General features: G+C 44.8%; 1 protein-coding gene across 3 annotated transcripts in view; it reads right to left on the reverse strand.

Annotated features, from left to right (window-relative positions):
* Positions 1-18,715, reverse strand: part of FAM120C (family with sequence similarity 120 member C) — a 119,873-nt gene that overhangs the window by 8,365 nt on the left and 92,793 nt on the right. Inside the window, exons 11-15 of one of the 3 annotated variants that reach the window (XM_028842436.2) lie at positions 15,708-15,822; positions 12,240-12,449; positions 9,871-10,072; positions 4,893-5,031; positions 3,786-3,843 (exon numbers count right to left, since the gene is read on the reverse strand). In XM_028842436.2, the coding sequence (XP_028698269.2) occupies positions 3,786-3,843; positions 4,893-5,031; positions 9,871-10,072; positions 12,240-12,449; positions 15,708-15,822 (724 nt within the window). The remainder of the gene's footprint in view (positions 1-3,785; positions 3,844-4,892; positions 5,032-9,870; positions 10,073-12,239; positions 12,450-15,707; positions 15,823-18,715) is intronic. The other 2 variants (XM_015127507.3, XM_015127508.3) reach the window with 2 other exon arrangements.

The raw sequence follows: 18,715 nt of genomic DNA on the forward strand, positions 1-18,715 counted from the left end.
GAACATTTTATTAATTATCTCATACTCTTCTTTTTCTGTCCCGATTGAAACAGAAAAAGAAGAGTCAAAAAGGAAGTCAGCAGCAGCTCTGTCCAGAGAAGATGGCTTGCTATAAACCAAGCTGAAATGAGGATTTCCTTGGCTAGGTGACCTCTAGAGCAGATAACAGTGTCTGCAGCCATCTTAGCTAAGAGAAACTTAAGATCACCCACCATCCCTTGTTTTCTCTCACTTGCCTCATCTGTAAAATAGAATAAGAGTATCTACTTTGTAGGTTCCTGTAAGGATTCAATGAGACACTACATATAAAGTACTTAGAACATGTGTGTTTGGCACAGTGTAAGAATTCAATAAATGCTCACTAAGGCTGGGCACAGTGGCTCATCCCTGTAATCCCAGAACTTTGGGAGGCCGAGGCAGGCTGATCACCTGAGCTCAGGAGTTCGAGACCAGTCTGGCCAACATGGCGAAACCTTGTCTCTACAAAAAATATAAAAATTAGCTGGCCATGGTGGCGTGCACCTGTAGTCCCAGCTACTCAGAAGGCTGAGGTAGGAGGATCACTTGAGCCCAGGGGTTTGAGGCTGCAGTAAACTATGATTGCAACACTGCACTCCAGCCTGCGTGACTCATTAAAAAAAAAAAGCTAGCTAATATCATTGTTCTGATTCCATGCCCCCAAGCAAACTTCTGATACCATGGCCTCTCTTGTAGCTTGCCCTTAGATAAAGAAAGCTCTAGTAGTAATGGTTAAAGGCCTGTACGCTAGAGTCAGCCACACCTGAGTCTGATGCTTGTCTCTAACAACTAGAGTTGTTATGCTATATTGGAATTAGCATAGCATAGGGCTTTGGAATCAGTTAGCTCAGGCTGTAATGTCAATTCTGACACTGACTTGATAGATAATTTGGGGCAAGATACTTCATTCTTCTGAGTCTCAATTTCCTCCTGTTTAAAATGGGGAACAGGCCAGGTGCGGTGGCTCATTCCTATAATCCCAGCACTTTGGGAGGCCCAGCTTGAGGCCAAGAGTTTGATACCAGCCTGGGCAACATGGCAAAACCCCATCTCTACAAAAAATATTTAAAAATTAGCTGAGTGTGGTGGCTCACCCCTGTAGTCCCAGCTACTCAGGAGGCTGAGGTGGGAAGTTTGCTTGAGCCTGGGAGGTTGAGGCTGCAGTGCACTGCACTTTGGCTTGGGTGACAGAGTGAGACTCTGTCTCAAAAAATAATAATAAAATGGAGAATAATAAATACTTCACAGGGTATTTATGTGGTTTCAATGAGCTCACGTGTTTGTAAGAGTGATTAGAAGAGTAAATGTGTGATACATTGTGATAACTATTTCTTATCGTAAATCAGTTCTTTATCTCTCACCCCTTCTTCCCCCACCCCTTAGCCATATTCACACAGCTATTTCTATGATCTTGGTTAGTGTGAGTCAACCACTAAGAGATAGATCTACTCTTATTATACCAAAAGTATCAGGCTTTTCAGACTGTATGTCTGATGACCAGACCCTGAATCCTGGTGAATTCACCAAGGCTATACTGTCTTACGAGAGAGCCTATCTGGTGATTAGCTTTCCTTCTAGGTGCATCCTTTTTACCTTACTGAGCAGCTTCAAGAAAAAGGTGAGAAGCTTTACCAAAGTCACTGTTCTCTAGCTTTGGAGTGCATTATGAAATGCTTTGCATGGGAGACTCACTATCTAGTTCCACTTTTGGCTAAAAGTAACATTAAAGCAAATTTATCTTCTTTGAGGAAACATTAGATGATGGGGATTAACATGGATGCAGTGAGGGCTGGCTGTATACAGAATAGATTTAGGATTGAGAACTGATGAAAAAATTGCCCAGGATTAAAGACTACATGTAGAATGTCTAGAGGAGGCTTAGTAGAAAGTAGGTACTCAAGAAATGGTAGCTGCTATACTATAAGAAGCCCAGCAGCGGCCGGGCGCGGTGGCTCAAGCCTGTAATCCCAGCACTTTGGGAGGCCAAGGCGGGCGGATCACAAGGTCAGGAGATCGAGACCACAGTGAAACCCCGTCTCTACTAAAAATACAAAAAAAAATTAGCCGGGCGCGGTGACGGGCGCCTGTAGTCCCAGCTACTCAGGAGGCTGAGGCAGGAGAATGGCGGGAACCCGGGAGGCGGAGCTTGCAGTGAGCCGAGATCGCGCCACTGCACTCCAGCCTGGGCAACAGCGTGAGACTCCGTCTCAAAAAAAAAAAAAAAAAAAAAAGAAGCCCAGCAGCTTGAGTCTACTACAATATTTTGGATCACTATAAGAATAGGTCCTTCTAGTTTGTATTTGGGTGGGGTGGGGCATAACTAATGAGGACCAGTGGGAACTGTGATATAATTCAAGGCATGGATTAGAAGAAAGTTTAAAGGCCGGGCGCAGTGGCTCACACCTATAATCCCAGCACTTTAAGAGGCTGGAGGATCACTTGAGCCCAGGACTTTGAGACCAGCCTGGGGCAACAAAGTAAGACTGTCTCTACAAAAAAAATAGAAAAACTTTGGGGGGCCAAGGTGGGCGGATCACGAGGTCAGGAGATAGAGACCATCCTGGCTAACACGGTGAAACCCTATCTCTACTAAAAATACAAAAAATTAGCCGGGTGTGGTGGCAGGCGCCTGTAGTCCCAGCTACTTGGGAGGCTGAGGCAGGAGAATGGTGTGAACCCGGGAGGTGGAGCTTGCAGTGAGGTGAGATCTTGCCACTGCACTCCAGCCTGGGTGGCAGAGCGAGACTCCCGTCTCAAAAAAAAAGAAAAACTTAGCAGGGTGTGGTGGCGCACACCTGTAGTCCCAGCTACTTAAGAGACGGAGCTGCGAGGATTGCGTGAGGCAAGGAGGTAGAGGCTGCAGTGAGCTGTGATTGTGCCACTGCACTCCAGCCTGCCTGAGTGACAGAGTAAGACCCTGTCGAGAGAGAGCGAGAGAGCGAGAGAGAGAGAGAGAGAGAGAGAGAGAGAGAGAGAGAGAGAGAAAGAGAGAAGACAGAGAGAAAGTTCAAGACATTTCTGAGTCATTGAGAATAAGCAGGCCAGGTGCGGTGGCTCACACCTGTAATCCCAGCACTTTGGGAGGCAGAGGTGAGTGGATCGCCTGAGGTCGGGAGTTCGAGACCAGCCTGACTAACATGGAGAAACCCCATCTCTACTAACAATACAAAATTAGCCAGGCGTGGTGGCGCATGCCTATAATCCCAGCTACTCGGGAGGCTGAGGCAGGAGAATCGCTTGAACCTGGGAGGCAGAGGTTGTGGTGAGCCGAGATCGTGCCATTGTACTCCAGCCTGGGCAACAGGAGCTAAACTCCGTCTCAAAAAAAAAAAAAAAGAATAAGCAGAATGGTAATGCTCCTGCCACATATATTCAGCAAAGGTAAAAAAGTCCAATTTTTTAAAGTCCACCATATCTGGTGGCCCCTCAGAAGCTCAGGCAGGCTATGGGCAGTCTCACTGTTAGCATCACTCTGGCCCCTTTCTGGCTGCATGTTACACATAGTATGCTAGGAGGTCTTTAGGACACAGTACCTGGTTTCTATCTTGTGGCCTCACTCAGAAAAGGGTAAGACTCTGCAGCCCTGTAGGAACAGCTTGGGGCAGGCTAACCCTCACTATACCATTAGAATGAAATCAAATGCCTGAAGGAGTTGAGAAGCTCCCCTAAGCAGCTCAGGTTTCCATGCCTGATGTGATCTCTTGTAGTTTAGCTGAAAAGGCAAAAGGCATCAAACAGAAGCTAAATATCTCAAAAAACATACTTACTTGCTTATTTCCTTTTTTGTGTCCCTTGGATCCTCTACCAGTCTGTTCTTTTCCATGCCTTTAGCAAGTGAGAGAAAAAGTGATCATGAGAAACATAAAGCCCACACACCCCTTTTCACTTGGTTAACTATTTGTCTCCTCTTGGAAGTCTGACCCCTCTTAAAGTCAGATGCCCCTTCTCAGTGTTACTACTGAACATCTATCTCGGTCATTGCTATATTCTACTGAACTGAATTGTTCTGTATCCCATATCCTCCTCTAGGGCAAAAAACTCTTTCATCAGGGCAGAGCAAGTTATTATATATTTGCTGAGGTAAACTGAAGACTGATTTAAAAAAACGGAAAGTTGGGCCAGGCACGGTGGCTCACACCTGTAATCCCAGCACTTTGGGAGGCCGAGGTGGGTGGATCACCTGAGGTCAGGAGTTTGAGACCAGCCTGGCCAACACGGTGAAACCCCATCTCTATTAAAAATACAAAAATTAGCCTGGCATGGTGGTGGGGGCCTGTAATTCCAGCTACTTGGAAGACTAACGCAGGAGAATCACTTGAACCAGGGAGGTGGAGGTTGCAGGAAGCCGAGATCATGCCACTGCACTCCAGCCTGGGCAACAAAGTGAGACCCCATCTCAAAAAGAGAAAGAAAAAAAGAAAAAAAAAAAAAGTAAAGTTAGTTAGTACTTCTTTTTTTTTTTTTTTTTTTTTTTTTTTTGAGATGGAGTCTGGCTCTGTTGCCCAGGCTGGAGTGCAGTGGCCGGATCTCAGCTCACTGCAAGCTCCGCCTCCCGGGTTTACGCCATTCTCCTGCCTCAGCCTCCCGAGTAGCTGGGACTACAGGCGCCCGCCACCTCGCCCGGCTAGTTTTTTTGTATTTTTTAGTAGAGACAGGGTTTCACCGTGTTCGCCAGGATGGTCTCGATCTCCTGACCTCGTGATCCGCCCGTCTCGGCCTCCCAAAGTGCTGGGATTACAGGCTTGAGCCACCGCGCCCGGCCTAGTTAGTACTTCTTGCTTTAATAGAAGGATTTAATACCTAGGCATTTTCCCAAGGATACATAGGCATTTTCCCAAGGGGACTAGCTCATACCAACCTATTTGGATACATACCCCTTTCCTGGCCCACCGACAGAAACCACTTGCATGCCGAAGGATCCTCGGCCCCTGGAGGATCTGCTGCCAGCCCACTGGCCCACAACCATTCCAGCAATCTCCAGTTTTCCTCCTTGGGGTGGGATTGGATGGAGACCTGGCAAGACAGAAAGAATGGTGGTAATGGGGCAGGTGTGGTGGCTCACGCCTGTAATCCCAAAACTTTGGGAGGCCGAGTCGGGTGGATCACTTGAAGTCAGGAGTGGAGTTCCAGAGCCAGCCTAGCCAACATGGTGAAACCCTGTCTCTACTAAAAATACAAACAATTAGCCAGGCACCGTGGTGCGTGCCTGCAATCTCAGCCACTGGGGAGGCAGAGGCACAAGAATCACTTGAACCCAGGAGGTGGAGGTTGCAGTGAGCTGAGACTATGCCACTGCACTCCAGCCTGGGCGAAAGAGTAAGATTCTGTCTCCAAAAAAAAAAAAAAAAAAAAAAAAGAAGAAAAAAGTATTGTAAGTACAAGGCAGGATAAGAGGTGGACAAAAGATCCTACAACCCACCACCTACTCTTCTTATTTCCATTTCTCTCTGATAAAAAGACTCTGTGGCAGGGCATGGTGGCTCATGCCTGTAATGCCAGGAGTTTGAGACCAGCCTGGCCAACATGGGGAAACCTTGTTTCTACTAAAAATACAAAAATTAGCTGGGTGTGGTAGCCTGTGCCTGTAGTCCCAGCTACTCAGGAAGCTGAGGCAGGAGAATCGCTTGAACCCGGGAGGTGGAGGTTGCAGTGAGCCAAGTTCACGCCACTGCACTCCAACCTGGGCGATGGAGCAAGACTCTGTCTCAAAAAAAAAAAAAAAAAAAATAGAAACTCTGTGATAACAGAAAGGTGTCATGATGGAAGCACATTCAGTGAGGAGGGCCGAAGATCTGTACACATCTACTTTAGCAAGTATGGTACAGGTGATTCATTTTTTAATCACAGAGCCTAGCATATAGTAGGCATTCAGTATTTGTTGAGAGAATGAATGTCTTAACATCTAGTTATCAGAAAATTACAAACCTGGCCGGGCGCGGTGGCTCAAGCCTGTAATCCCAGCACTTTGGGAGGCCGAGATGGGTGGATCACGAGGTCAGGAGATCGAGACCATCCTGGCTAACACGGTGAAACCCCGTCTCTACTAAAAAATACAAAAACCTAGCTGGGCGAGGTGGCGGGCGCCTGTAGTCCCAGCTACTCGGGAGGCTGAGGCAGGAGAATGGCGTAAACCCGGGAGGTGGAGCTTGCAGTGAGCCGAGATCGCGCCACTGCACTCCAGCCTGGGCGACAGAGCGAGACCCCGTCTCAAAAAAAAAAAAAAAAAAGAAAATCACAAACCTAAACTACCTTTTTTTTTTTGTTTTTTGAGACACAGTCTCACTGTGACACCCAGGCTGGAGTGCAATGGTGCGATCTTGGCTAACTGCAACCTCTACTTCCCGGGTTCAAGTGATTCTCCTGCCTCAGCCTCCTGAGTAGCTGGGACTACAGGCGCATGCCACCAGGCCCAGCTAATGTTTGTATTTTTAGTAGAGACAGGGGTTCACCATATTGGCCAGGCTGGTGTCGAACTCCTGACCTCAAGTGATCCACCCGCCTGGGGCTCTCAAAGTGCTGGGATTACAGGCTTGAGCCACAGTGCCCATTCCTAAACTACTTTTGATACAAATATACATCATTACAGATCGTAGGATTAGCCAAATAACCAAACTAAACTGAAAATAATGAAACTAAACTAACAGTAATTTATACTTAAAAAGCAAGAATAGGCTGGGCATGGTGGCTCATGCCTGTAATCCCAGCACTTTTGGAGGCCAAAGTGGGTGAATCATTTGAGGTCAGGAGTTCAAGACCAGCCTGACCAACATGGGGAAATCCTGTCCCTACCAAAAATACAAAAAAATTAGCCAGGCGTGGTGGCACATGCCTGTAGTCCCAGCTACTCAGGGGGCTGAGTCAGGAGAATTGATTAAACCTGGGAGGTGGAGGTTGCAGTGAGCGGAGATGGCGCCACTGCATTCCAGCCTAGGTGACAGAGCGAAAGTCCATCTCAAAAGAAAAAAAAAAAAACAAAAAACCAAGAACAGCAACAATTGAAAATCAGAACTAAGTCACAAGCACAGTGAGTTTTATAATTTAGCACAAAAATAAGCCTTTACAGAATATGGAGTTCTACTAAGCCTTTAATTTTAGTTTATGACAAGAAACCAAATGAACCCTTAACTCATTTAGCAGGTTGTTAGTAAAGAGTACTTCATTTAGGACAGGCATGGTGGCTCACACCTGTAATCCCAGCACTTTGGGAAGCTGAGGCAGGCAGGATCGGTTGAGCCCAGTTCAAGACCAGCCAGGGCAACACAGTGAGACCCCATCTCCACACACACACAAAAATATTAGCTAGGCATGTTGGTGCGTGTTTGTAGTTCCAGCTATTCACGGGGCTGAGGTGAGCAAATCACTTGAGCCCAGGAAGTCGAGGCTGCAGTAAGCCGTGATTGTACCACTGCACTCCAGCCTGGGCAACAAAGTGAGAACCTGTATCCACAAAAAAAAAAAAAAAAAGAGTCCTTCATTTATACAAAACTTTATAAAATTTGAGAGTCCAAGGAACTAGAGTGCTAGTTACCTTTTTGTTTGTTTGAAACAGAGCCTCGCCATGTCTCCTAGGCTGGAGTGCAGTGGTGCGATCTTGGCTCACTGCAGTTTCTGCCTCCCGGGTTCAAGCGATTATTGTGTCTCAGTCTCCCGAGTAGCTGGGATTACAGACAGGTGCCAGCCACCATGCCCGGCTAATTTTTATATTTTTTGTAGAGACAGGGTTTCACCACGTTGGCCAGGCCTGTCTGGAAGTCCTGACCTCAAGTGATCTGCCCACCTTGGCCTCCCAATGAGCTGGAATTACAGGCATGAGCCACTGCTCCCTGCCTAAAGTGCTAGTTACTTTTTTTTTTTTTTGAGACGGAGTCTCGCTTTGTCGCCCAGGCCGGAGTGCAGTGGCGCCATCTCGGCTCACTGCAAGCTCCGCCTCCCGGGTTCATGCCATTCTCCTGCCTCAGCCTCCGAGTAGCTGGGACTACAGGCGCACACCACCAGGCCTGGCTAATTTTTTTTTGTATTTTTAGTAGAGACGGGGTTTCACCGTATTAGCCAGGGTGGTCTCTATCTTCTGACCTCGTGATCCGCCCGCCTCCGCCTCCCAAAGTGCTGGGATTACAGGCGTGAGCCGCCGCGCCCGGCAGAGTGCTAGTTACTTTTAAGAGGGACAAGAAAGACTTGCATTTGAGGATCCTACTGTGGGCTTTCAGGAGGCAAGAGGCTCCTTGTGAACCACCAGTAACTGGAGACTAAGCATCACTGGTAGGTAAGGCAGTGGTGACCTTCCGAGAACCTGGCTTTAATTAAGGCTGTCTTTTGAGACTTACAAAATAAAATCAACACATAAAGAACAGAGAAAGGATCTGTAAAGTCATCTGAAAGGGATGGACTGCCTGGCTCCCTGGTTTTTAAGACTTGATCATGATCTGACTGAACAGGGAGTTACCAGAGCAGACTTTCACACTGTTCATCTAAGCCCAGCCTTGAGCTAACCACCCATACTGAATTTTGTCACCCTGAAAAACTAACTTCAACTTCCAGCTTTATTACTTTTAAAGGGAGGAGCAATAGGTAACAAACACCTTCAACCACAGCAATGACACTCTGACCCAATCACAGAATCTTGCTATTTTATGATAAAATGTCTCCACTAAAATATCCTGTTTCACTGCCAGGTGCCATGGCTCACGCCTGTAATCCTAGCACTTTGGGAGGCCAAGGCGGGCAGATCACCTGAGGATGGAAGTTCGAGACTAGCCTGACGAATATGGTAAAATCCCGTCTCTACTAAAAATACAAAAATTAGCCGGGCTGTGGACAGAGGGAGACCCTGTCTCAAAAAAAAAAAAAAAAAAAAAAAAAAAAATCTTGTTTCACCACAGGACAGATTGTCTGAATTATCAGGATCAGTATCTGAGCAACCTAGGCATGATTATGTATTCATCATTAAGCTGTAGTTCAGGTGCCACCGTAATTTATGCATATGTTGGTGTGTACATATGTGTGTGTGTGTGCATGTTTGTTTTCCTCACTAAACTGCAATCCTCTGGTGGCATGGATGGTGACATATTTCTCTCCATGCTTCTGGAGCTGAAGGAAGGGAAATGTGTCAAGTATATTCCCAGAGTGGAAATGGATACATCAAGCTACTATTGTCTACCAGCACTGGCCGTTTACTCTCACTGAGCTTCCTGCAAGCTCCTGTGTGCATTGCCTATAGGGAAGGAATGAACGGACAGCAACCATGAAGAGCCGGTCCATATGACTTACAGTTCTCTAAAGTAATAAAGTGGGTTCTGGTTTCCACATCAGTCACTTCATGAGTTTGGTTGGTGAGAGTCAAATCCCTGGGAACCAAGTACCTCTATGAAGAGTGGTCTTAGAAGTCAAAATGGACATAAGCTGCTCTTCAAACTACATAGCACAGAATATAAATGAGATGAGGCTGGGCACTGTGGCTCACGCCTGTAATCCCAGCACTTTGGGAAGCTGAGGCGGGTGGATCACCTGAGGTCAGGAGTTCGAGACCAGCCTGACCAACATGGTGAAACTCCATCTCTACTAAAAATACAAAATTAGCCAGGTGTGGTGGCGCATGCCTGTAATCTCAGCTACTCAGGAGACTGAGGCAGGAGAATCGCTTGAACCCAGGAGGTGGAGGTTACAATGAGCCGAGATCACACCATTGCACTCCAGCCTGGGTGACAAGAGTGAAACTCCATCTTAAAAAAAAAAAAAAAAGTCAATGAGATGAGATATATGTGAAACTGTTGATCCTATTATTGACAATAATGACTGGATAGATTATTATGACATAAATTGAGGATGGTAAATACCTCATTCTTAGGTACTGACCTGCAAATCCCCGGCTCCTCCCTTGAGGGGGAAGTGGCATGGAGCCCATAGCTCGGGAATAAAGTGAAACAGGGTAGAGAGAGGGCACCATAGGAGGCACAAAAGTAGGTGACGGAAGTAGAGCAGAAGGCGGTGGATGATTCATGTTGATTCCTTCAAGGATGCTCTGTCTCATCTTTTCCACTTTGGTTGCCAGGTCAGCCTTCAAATGAGGAAGAGTAATAATAGCAGCTGCCATTTTTCGAACTTGTCCCATGTTTTAGGCCCAGCATGGGGCACTCTAGGTACAGTCTCACAATTCTATTCCCATTAAGTGAACTGAGGCCTGTCGTTAAAGGGCTCAAAGCTACACACTCAGGAAGCCTGTCTGGCACCAAAGCCCTGACTCTTTACATGACATCATACTACCATATGAGTTCTGACTCAGGGCTTGTGATGTACATTGACTAGGTCAAGGAAGACAAATTTAACAATAAGAATTACTGATGGGCCGGGCGCGGTGGCTCAAGCCTGTAATCCCAGCACTTTGGGAGGCCGAGACGGGCGGATCACGAGGTCAGGAGATCGAGACCATCCTGGCTAACACGGTGAAACCCCGTCTCTACTAAAAATACAAAAAACTAGCCGGGCGAGGTGGCGGGAGCCTGTAGTCCCAGCTACTCGGGAGACTGAGGCAGGAGAATGGCATAAACCTGGGAGGCGGAGCTTGCAGTGAGCTGAGATCCGGCCACTGTACTCCAACCTGGGCGGCAGAGCAAGACTCCGTCTCAAAAAAAAAAAAAAAAAAAAAAAAAAAAAAAGAATTACTGATGGTCTATTACATGGCTGGCATTGGGCTGGGTCACTTCTAAGGGAGATGTAACAGAATTAGATAAAAGAGAAAATAAAAATCTGACAAATAAAAAGCCTTTTAACCTTCTCCCCCATATCCAAGATTGGAGATCCTGATACCTCTAGTCCAGAGGTCTGCAAACTTCTTCTGAAAAGGGTTAGATAGTAAATATTTTAGGCTTTGTAGGCTATATTGTCTCTGTCACAATTATTCCACTCGGCTACTGTAACATGAAAGCAGTCATAGGCCAGGCGTGGTGGCTCACGCCTGTAGTCCCAGCAATTTGGGAGGCCAAGGCAGGTGGATCACCTGAGGTCAGGAGTTTGAGACCAGCCTGACCAATGTGATGAAACTCCGTCTTTACTAAAAATACAAAAAAAATTAGCCAAGCATGGTGGCGTGCACCTGCAGTCCCAGCTACCTGGGAGGGTGAGACAGGAGAATCACTTGAACCTGGGAAGCGGAGGTTGCAGTGAGCCAACATTGCACCACTGCACTCCAGCCTGGGCGACAAAGTGAGAAATCTGTCTCAAAAAAAAAAAAAGAAAGAAGTCATAGATGGTATGTAGATGAATGAATGTGGCTGTGTTTCAATAACATTTTATTTACAAAAACAGAGGGTGGTCTGTATTACAAAAAACAGGTGGTTTGTAGCACTATGGACAGCGCAAAAAACTATGGATAGTGACAAAAAACAGGAGGTATGCTGGGTAGTCTGCCAACCCCTGCTCTAGTCCCTCAGCTCTTTTCCCCACCAAAATGGATAAAGGAGTTAAGTAAGGTTTCCTTTCCCTTGCCTCCCCTCATCTTCCCAATGTTTCATTAAAAAAAATCCCTTTGGGAGGCTGAGGCAGGTGGATCACAAGGTCAAGAGATTGAGACCATCCTGGCCAACATCGTGAAATCCCGTTTCTACTCAAAATACAAAAATTAGCTGGGCCTGGTGGTGCATGCCTGTAGTCCCAACTACTGGGGAGGCTGAGGCAGGAGAATCGCGTGAACCCGGGAGGCGGAGCTTGCAGTGAGCCGAGATCACGCCACTGCACTCCAGCCTGGCGACAGAGCGAGACTCCGTCTCAAAAAAAAAAAAAAAAAAAAAAAAAAATCCTCTGCTTCTACTCTATCATCAACTTTACTATCCTCTTCTGTTTCCAAACACAGCTCCTTTACAAAAAAAAAAAAAATTGCTTGCAAAAGAGACAGACAGTTTTTGTAAATAAGAGAAATGAAATCCTGAGTTGGAGGGAAGGTATATAGTATATCTGAATATTCCAGGGATAAGAAATACTCAGAGTAAGAAAAAGGATATGAAAACTTCAAGCTCATTAAAAAAAACTTTCCAACATAAAATTTTACAACATGTACATATCAGACTATGGGCCTTTGGGACCACTGTTGACTTAAGTCAGGTTAAAGTGAGACATAGTCTCCTGCTTCCGCCCCATCCCTCTCCAATATGTCTGCTCCTTTCCCCTCCCTGCCCGTTCACTCCCACAGGAGATCAGAGCTAGTCCTTAGCAGCCTGACATGCTGGTACCTGGCCATCACAGAGCTCAACCAGAGATACTCGCTCTCGGCCTGCTTTAATTAGCTTGCTCTGGAACAGCTTGCCATCAAAGTAAATCCATGGACAGCAATGCTCCCAAGGGACTGGCTGGCCACAGGCATCATTAGCAAACAGAGCTGTGTCGACTCCACTCATGAAGAGGGCAGCAAGCTGGATCCCTCGGGCATCCAGTTTCTCAATCTGAAACCACCACAGATGAAATATTACTATTAAGAAACTACTATTCTTGGTAACATTTACTCTTATTCCTGTCATGTTGATTCTTCCAGTTAAATTTGAACATGCTGTCATTCAATGTAGACATCTCAGTGCATAAGCAGCTTCTATCCATGTCTTTCCCCTAAGATGATTTGAAAGGTACTCATTACAACATTAAAGACACCAACCTGAGACATTTTTATTTTCACCTGTCAAATTAGAAAAAAATTTACAAAGTAAAGGCTGAAAGAACACTCAATGCTGCTGCTGCTGATGCAGTGAAATAAATGGGCAATCATATAAAGCTGGTAAAAAATGTATATTACATGACCAGGTGTAGTGGCTCACGCCTGTAATCCCAGCACTTCGGGAGGCCGAGGCAGGCGGATCACCTGAGGTCAGGAGTTCGAGACCAGCCTGGCCAACATGGTGAAACCCCGTCTCTACTAAAAATACAAAAATTAGCCAGGCGTGGTGGTGGGCATCTGTAGTTCCAGTTACTCAGGAGGCTGAGGTGAGAGCATCACTTGAACCTGGGAGGTGAAGGTTGCAGTGAGCTGAGATTGCGCCACTGCACTCCAGCCTGGGCAACAGAGCAAGACTCCATCCCCCCCAAAAAAAAGGAAAAAAAAAAAGAAATGTGTATTACAATTAAGCAATATGTATGAAGAACCCTGAAAACGTTCACATTTGTTGAGTTAGAAATTAAACTTGCAGATACCAACACCATGTTTCTTGTACAGCCTGAAAAACTGTGACTCAAAGAAAATTCTTTTCTTTACCGGGTGTAGTGGCTCATTCCTGTAATCCCAGTATTTTGGGAGGCTGAGGTGGGTAGATTGCTTGAGGCCAGGAGTTTGAGACCAGCCTGGCCAACATGGCAAAACCCTGTCTCTACTAAAATAAGTTAGCTGGTCATGGTGGCATTTGCCTGTAATCCCAGCTACTCAAGAGGCTGAGGCAGGAGAATCGCTTGAACCCAGGAGGTGGAGGTTGCAGTGAGCTGAGATTATGCCACTGCACTCCAGCCTGAGTGACAGAGTGAGACTCTGTCTCAAAAAAAACCTCTTTACCGATTACCCCGCTTCAGGTATTCCTTTACAGCAACTCTAAATGGAGTAAGACAACACATAACAGAGTAAAACTGAAAACCACCTAAGTCGCCAATATTTTATACATCCATATGATAAAATATTATTTATTAAAATTTTTAAGACACAGAAAATATGTGCTATGTGAAATGGAAAAAAGCCACAATATATAATTACATAAATACTACCTCAACTACGTAAAAAATGTATGACAGAAGACTGGAAAAAAACCTCAAAATTCCCACAGTGGTTATCTCAAGCCACTGTATTAGAAGACAGCTTTAACAGGAAAGTGTTTGCAGGTCCCCTCCTAGGTGTGGTTTAGCACGACCAGTTATTCTAGGACAAGCAATACTACATTTACTGCAAAAAGCAAGCATTCACTGGTTGTCTTGAGTCTGTCTCATCTTTCCTTAGTTGACCTCACTTAAGATTTTGCAAGTCTTATTGAACTTGATCTTCTAGTTTACCTTGGGTGCTCAAAGGAACAAGGTTACTAAAGTCAAGGGAGGGATTAATGCATTAATGGCTACATTTATTGAGTACTGTGTATATAGAATATGTGAGACACTGGCCGGGTGTGGTGGCTCACGCCTGTAATCCCAGCACTTTGGGAGGCCAAGGTGGATGGATCACCTGAGGTCAGGAATTCGAGACCAGTCCCACCAACAGAGAAACCCTGTCTCTACTAAAAATACAAAATTAACCAGGCGTGGTGGCGCATGCCTGTAATCCCAGCTACTTGGGAGGCTGAGACAGGAGAACCGCTTGAACCTGGGAGGTGGAGGTTGTGGTGAGCCGAGATTTGCACCAATTACACTCCAGCTTAGGCAACAAGAGGGAAATTCCATCTCAAAAAAAAAAAAAAAAAAAAAAAAAGACACTGTTCTAGGGGTTTTACATGGATTATTTTACATAGTATCCTCACAAACTGACATAGTTGGATATGTGACCCCTCCAAATTGCATGTTAAAATGTGATCCCCAATGTTGTAGATGGAACCTAGTGGGAGGTGTCTGGGTCATGGGGGGAGATCCCTCATGAATGCTTGTTGCTCTCCCTGTGGTAATGAGCGAGTTTTCACTCTATTAGTTCATGCAAGAACTGATTGTTAGAAAGAGCCCAGCACCTTGCCCTTCATTTTTTTTTTTTTTTTTTTTTGAGACAGAGTTTTGCTCTTGTTGCCCAGGCTGGAGTGCAGTGGCATGATCTCGGCTCACTGCAATCTCTACCTCCCGGGTTCGAACAATTCTACTGCCTCAGCCTCCCGAGTAGCTGGGATTACAGGTGCCCTGCCATCACGCCCGGCTAATTTTTGTATGTTTAGTAGAGACAGGGTTTCACCATGTTGGCCAGGGTGGTCTCGAACTCCTGACCTCATGATCTGCCCATCTCAGCCTCCCAAAGTGCTGGGATTACAGCACGGCTGCCATTCTCTCTTACGTGCCCTGTCTCACCATGTGACACGCTGGCTCCTCTTGTCTTATTCCCCTCACCTTCTATCATGAGTAGAAGCTTCCTGAGACCCTGACCAGAAGCTGAGTAGATGCTGGCACCATGTTTTTTGTACAGTCTTCAGAACAATGGACTCAATAAACCTCTTTTCTTTATAAATTACCTAGTCTCAGGTATTCTTTTATAGCAACACAAAATGAACTAATATACAATTGTACAAGTAAGGAAACTGAAGCTAGAGAGGTTAAGTAACCTGCCCAAGGTCTATTTTCTGGGTTTATTTTCTTCCTTATGCTTTCCTATACTTCTACTTAAAACTCAGTACCTATCACTAAAAGGAGATGTGTCTGAGTAAATAGACACAAGCAGGGGACACCAGGATATGTCCCTTATAGTGTATCTTGTAAGAGTCAGAACCCTTGCCATGGTCTATGGGCCAAGATTTATTTTCCTTGCATAATATCCATCTTTTCTGTCCATTCTCATTTATCAGTATGAGAGTAGTGTAGCAGGCACATCTTGGCTTTATTCATAGACATAAATATTTGGCTAAAGTAAATCAAACAGTTACCTGCAGAACTTACTATTTTCCTCAGCTTCAGGCAAAAAAAAAAAAAAAAAAAAAAACAACAAAGACCTCAAGTAGTGCTATAGGCTCATAAAAGAAAACTTAAATGAGGGTACATGAAATCACCTTGAGTTCTTGGAGTCGATCTGGTTCATAAAGCTGGGTAGACACTGCCTGTGCAAGGAAGGTGTCTAGCTCATGGCGATGCAGGATTCGGCCACCAGGCCACTGAACCATGTACCTAGAAAATAAAAGCACTGCTATTAGGCCACAAAAGCTCACTTATTCATGTCACAAAAACTTATGAAGTTAAGAACCTATCATGAGCCAGTACTTGGCTAGATTTTGGCAATACTAACTGAATGAAGGAAAAAGAATCTCTGCTTTCGTTACTTCCAGTCTGGGTGGTAGAGGAAACAGTCATGTACATTGATAATGACAGGACAGTGTGTTAAGTACCAAGATGGAAGAATGCACAGAGTGCTTGCTATGAGAGCACAGAAGAGGGCCATGACTGTAAAGGTGAGAGATGGCATCCTGAGAAAAGTCAGCAAGAGTTCAGTTTCAAAGGGCCTGTAGAATTTAGTGAGACAAAAGGTGGGGAAAGGATGTTCCAGGTTGAGTGAAGAGTATGATGTGTGAAGGCCTGAAGGTGTGGTTCAGCACAATGCACCAGCTTCCATATTGCTGAAGTTAAGCATGTTTGGAGTGACAGGAGGCAAGATTAGCAAGTAGGCCAGATTGGCGGCAGCCTGAGGAACACTGAGGGCTTCAGGTGGTGGAAGGTGCGGTCATGAACCATATCATGGTACTCAAGACATGGCCCAGGATAAGTGAAGTTCACATAAAAGCCCAGAATGTTTTAATGGAAAGAGCATGCATTTTGGAGACAGAAGATCTGAATTTGAGTGTTGGTTCCTCCACCTACTAGTTGATAGCTATGGACAAATTATTTAACCTTTCTGAGCCTTGGGTTTCTTCATCTACCAAATGGGGATAATAAAATTTGCCCTGCTCTTTTTACAGGGTGGTTGTGAGGATTAAATAGAGTTGCTAAAGAAAAGAATGAAAAAAAAAAAGGTTGGGTGCGGTGGCTCATGCCTGTAATCATAGCACTTTGGGAGGCTGAGGCGGGCAGATCACTTGAGGCCAGGAGTTTGAGACCAGCCTTGCCAATGTGGTGAAACCCAGTCTTAGCCGAGTGTGGTGGCGGGCACCTGTAATCCCAGCTACTCAGGAGGCTGAGGTAGGACAATCGCTTTAACCTGGGAGGCGGGGGTTATAATGAGCCGAGATTATGCCATTGTACTCTAGTGTGGGAGACAGAATGTGGGGGGAGGGGGGAGAGAGAAGGAGGAGGAGGAGGAGGAAACAATGACGATGAAGAAGATGACAACAAAGAAGAAATTGTGTGTGTGGGGGAAATAAAAAAGAAAGTAGACCAGAGAACAGAGACTCAAAAACAGGATTAAGGAATTTGGATCTTCATCCCGAAATTGTAGGAAGACACTGTAGGATTGTCAGAAGGACTGGTTTGATAATGACTGGCTCTGGTTATTAATATTGTTTCTTTTTTTGGATTTATAGTTCCTTGATTTACCTTTGCCCATTCTTTCATTTTTAACCTTTCCATCTTATTTCATTGGCAAAATGTAAAGCAAAAATAGAAGAAAATGAACACAAATGCAAGTACAGTGCGAAACTTTTATATACCACTATTAAGCTATAATATGTAAACCATACCTAAAATACATTTAAATTTGCAGAAGATTTGAATAGTACAATAAATAAGGTTTAAATACTTGACTGACTTAATACAAAGAAAACACATTCTTTTTAAGTGCCCATATGAGTTCCCATGAGGTCTAGGATCTTGCCTGTTTGCCTTTGTTTGTGTTTATTATCCTTTATTATGAACTATCTAGCCAAGTACATGGCATAGAATAGGTATTAATAAATATTTATTGGAAGAGCGACTGATGCATTAATCAGGTCATGCCAAGCCAAAAACAAAACAAGACAAAACTCAACAAAAATCCTTCAAAGCAGAATTTTACCAGTCATATCCTGAACCACTGTGCAAGAAAAATTGACCTAAAGGAGCCAAGTGTGGGAGAACAGCGAACTCACAGAAAGACTAACACAATGCAAGGGGTGTGATTTTAGAAGCTGAACAGATTGTTCTGGGTGCTCTGAGTCAGTGACTAAATTTACCTCAGAGAATCTAGATAAGGCTCCACAGAGGAGGGAACATTTAATTTCCTAGGGATTGGAGCTTTTTGTTTGGTTTGTAGTTTAATGTTAATTTGCAATTTTAAATGTCTCTCTAACCTTAATAGACTACATGCCAGAGTGGATGCTTAATAGATGTTTTCTGAACTAATAAGTCAATGTCAGGATATTTATAAGGAAATGCTAGCTCCATCTTTGGGCCCGCCCTACTATTCAACTACTCTTGAATGAATTATGAGACAGAATGTAGGGTCTAATGAGTCACAGGAGTGAGAGGCTCAGAAATGGGGCAGCAGGAAATAATTATTAAATCAACCAATATTTATTGATGCTTCATCATGTGCGATTTTTGGAATTATATGATTCCACTGGGGATTTTCCCTGGAAAATAACAGCATTACTTATTCCCAAGGAATTTCCTCAATTTTAATGATGACAGCTTTATTATTGCTATTAGTGTTACATTACTACAAATATTACATACAAGCTTTAATATATGCAGCAAACTATAAGTTATACATAAGAATAACATTTACTAAATGCCTCTGATATTCTAGGTACCTTGCTAAGAACTTTAGCTACAAAGTATGTCATGGCAAAGAATGCAAACTTGGAGACTGACATCCTTGGTTCTAATCTAGGTTCCACTACTCCTTTTCTTTTTTCCTTTTTTTTTTTTGAGACGGAGTGAGTCTCGCTCTGTCGCCCAGGATGGAGTGCAGTGGCAGGATCTCCGCTAACTGCAAGCTCCGCCTCTTGGGTTCACGCCATTCTCCTGCCTCAGCCTCCCGAGTAGCTGGGACTACAGGTGCCCGCCACCATGCCCGGCTAATTTTTTGTATTTTTAGTAGAGACAGTGTTTCACTGTGTTAGCCAGGATGGTCTCGATCTCCTGACCTCGT

The sequence above is a fragment of the Macaca mulatta genome, chromosome X (assembly GCF_049350105.2).
Source record: "Macaca mulatta isolate MMU2019108-1 chromosome X, T2T-MMU8v2.0, whole genome shotgun sequence".
NCBI classification, from domain to species: Eukaryota; Metazoa; Chordata; class Mammalia; order Primates; family Cercopithecidae; genus Macaca; species Macaca mulatta.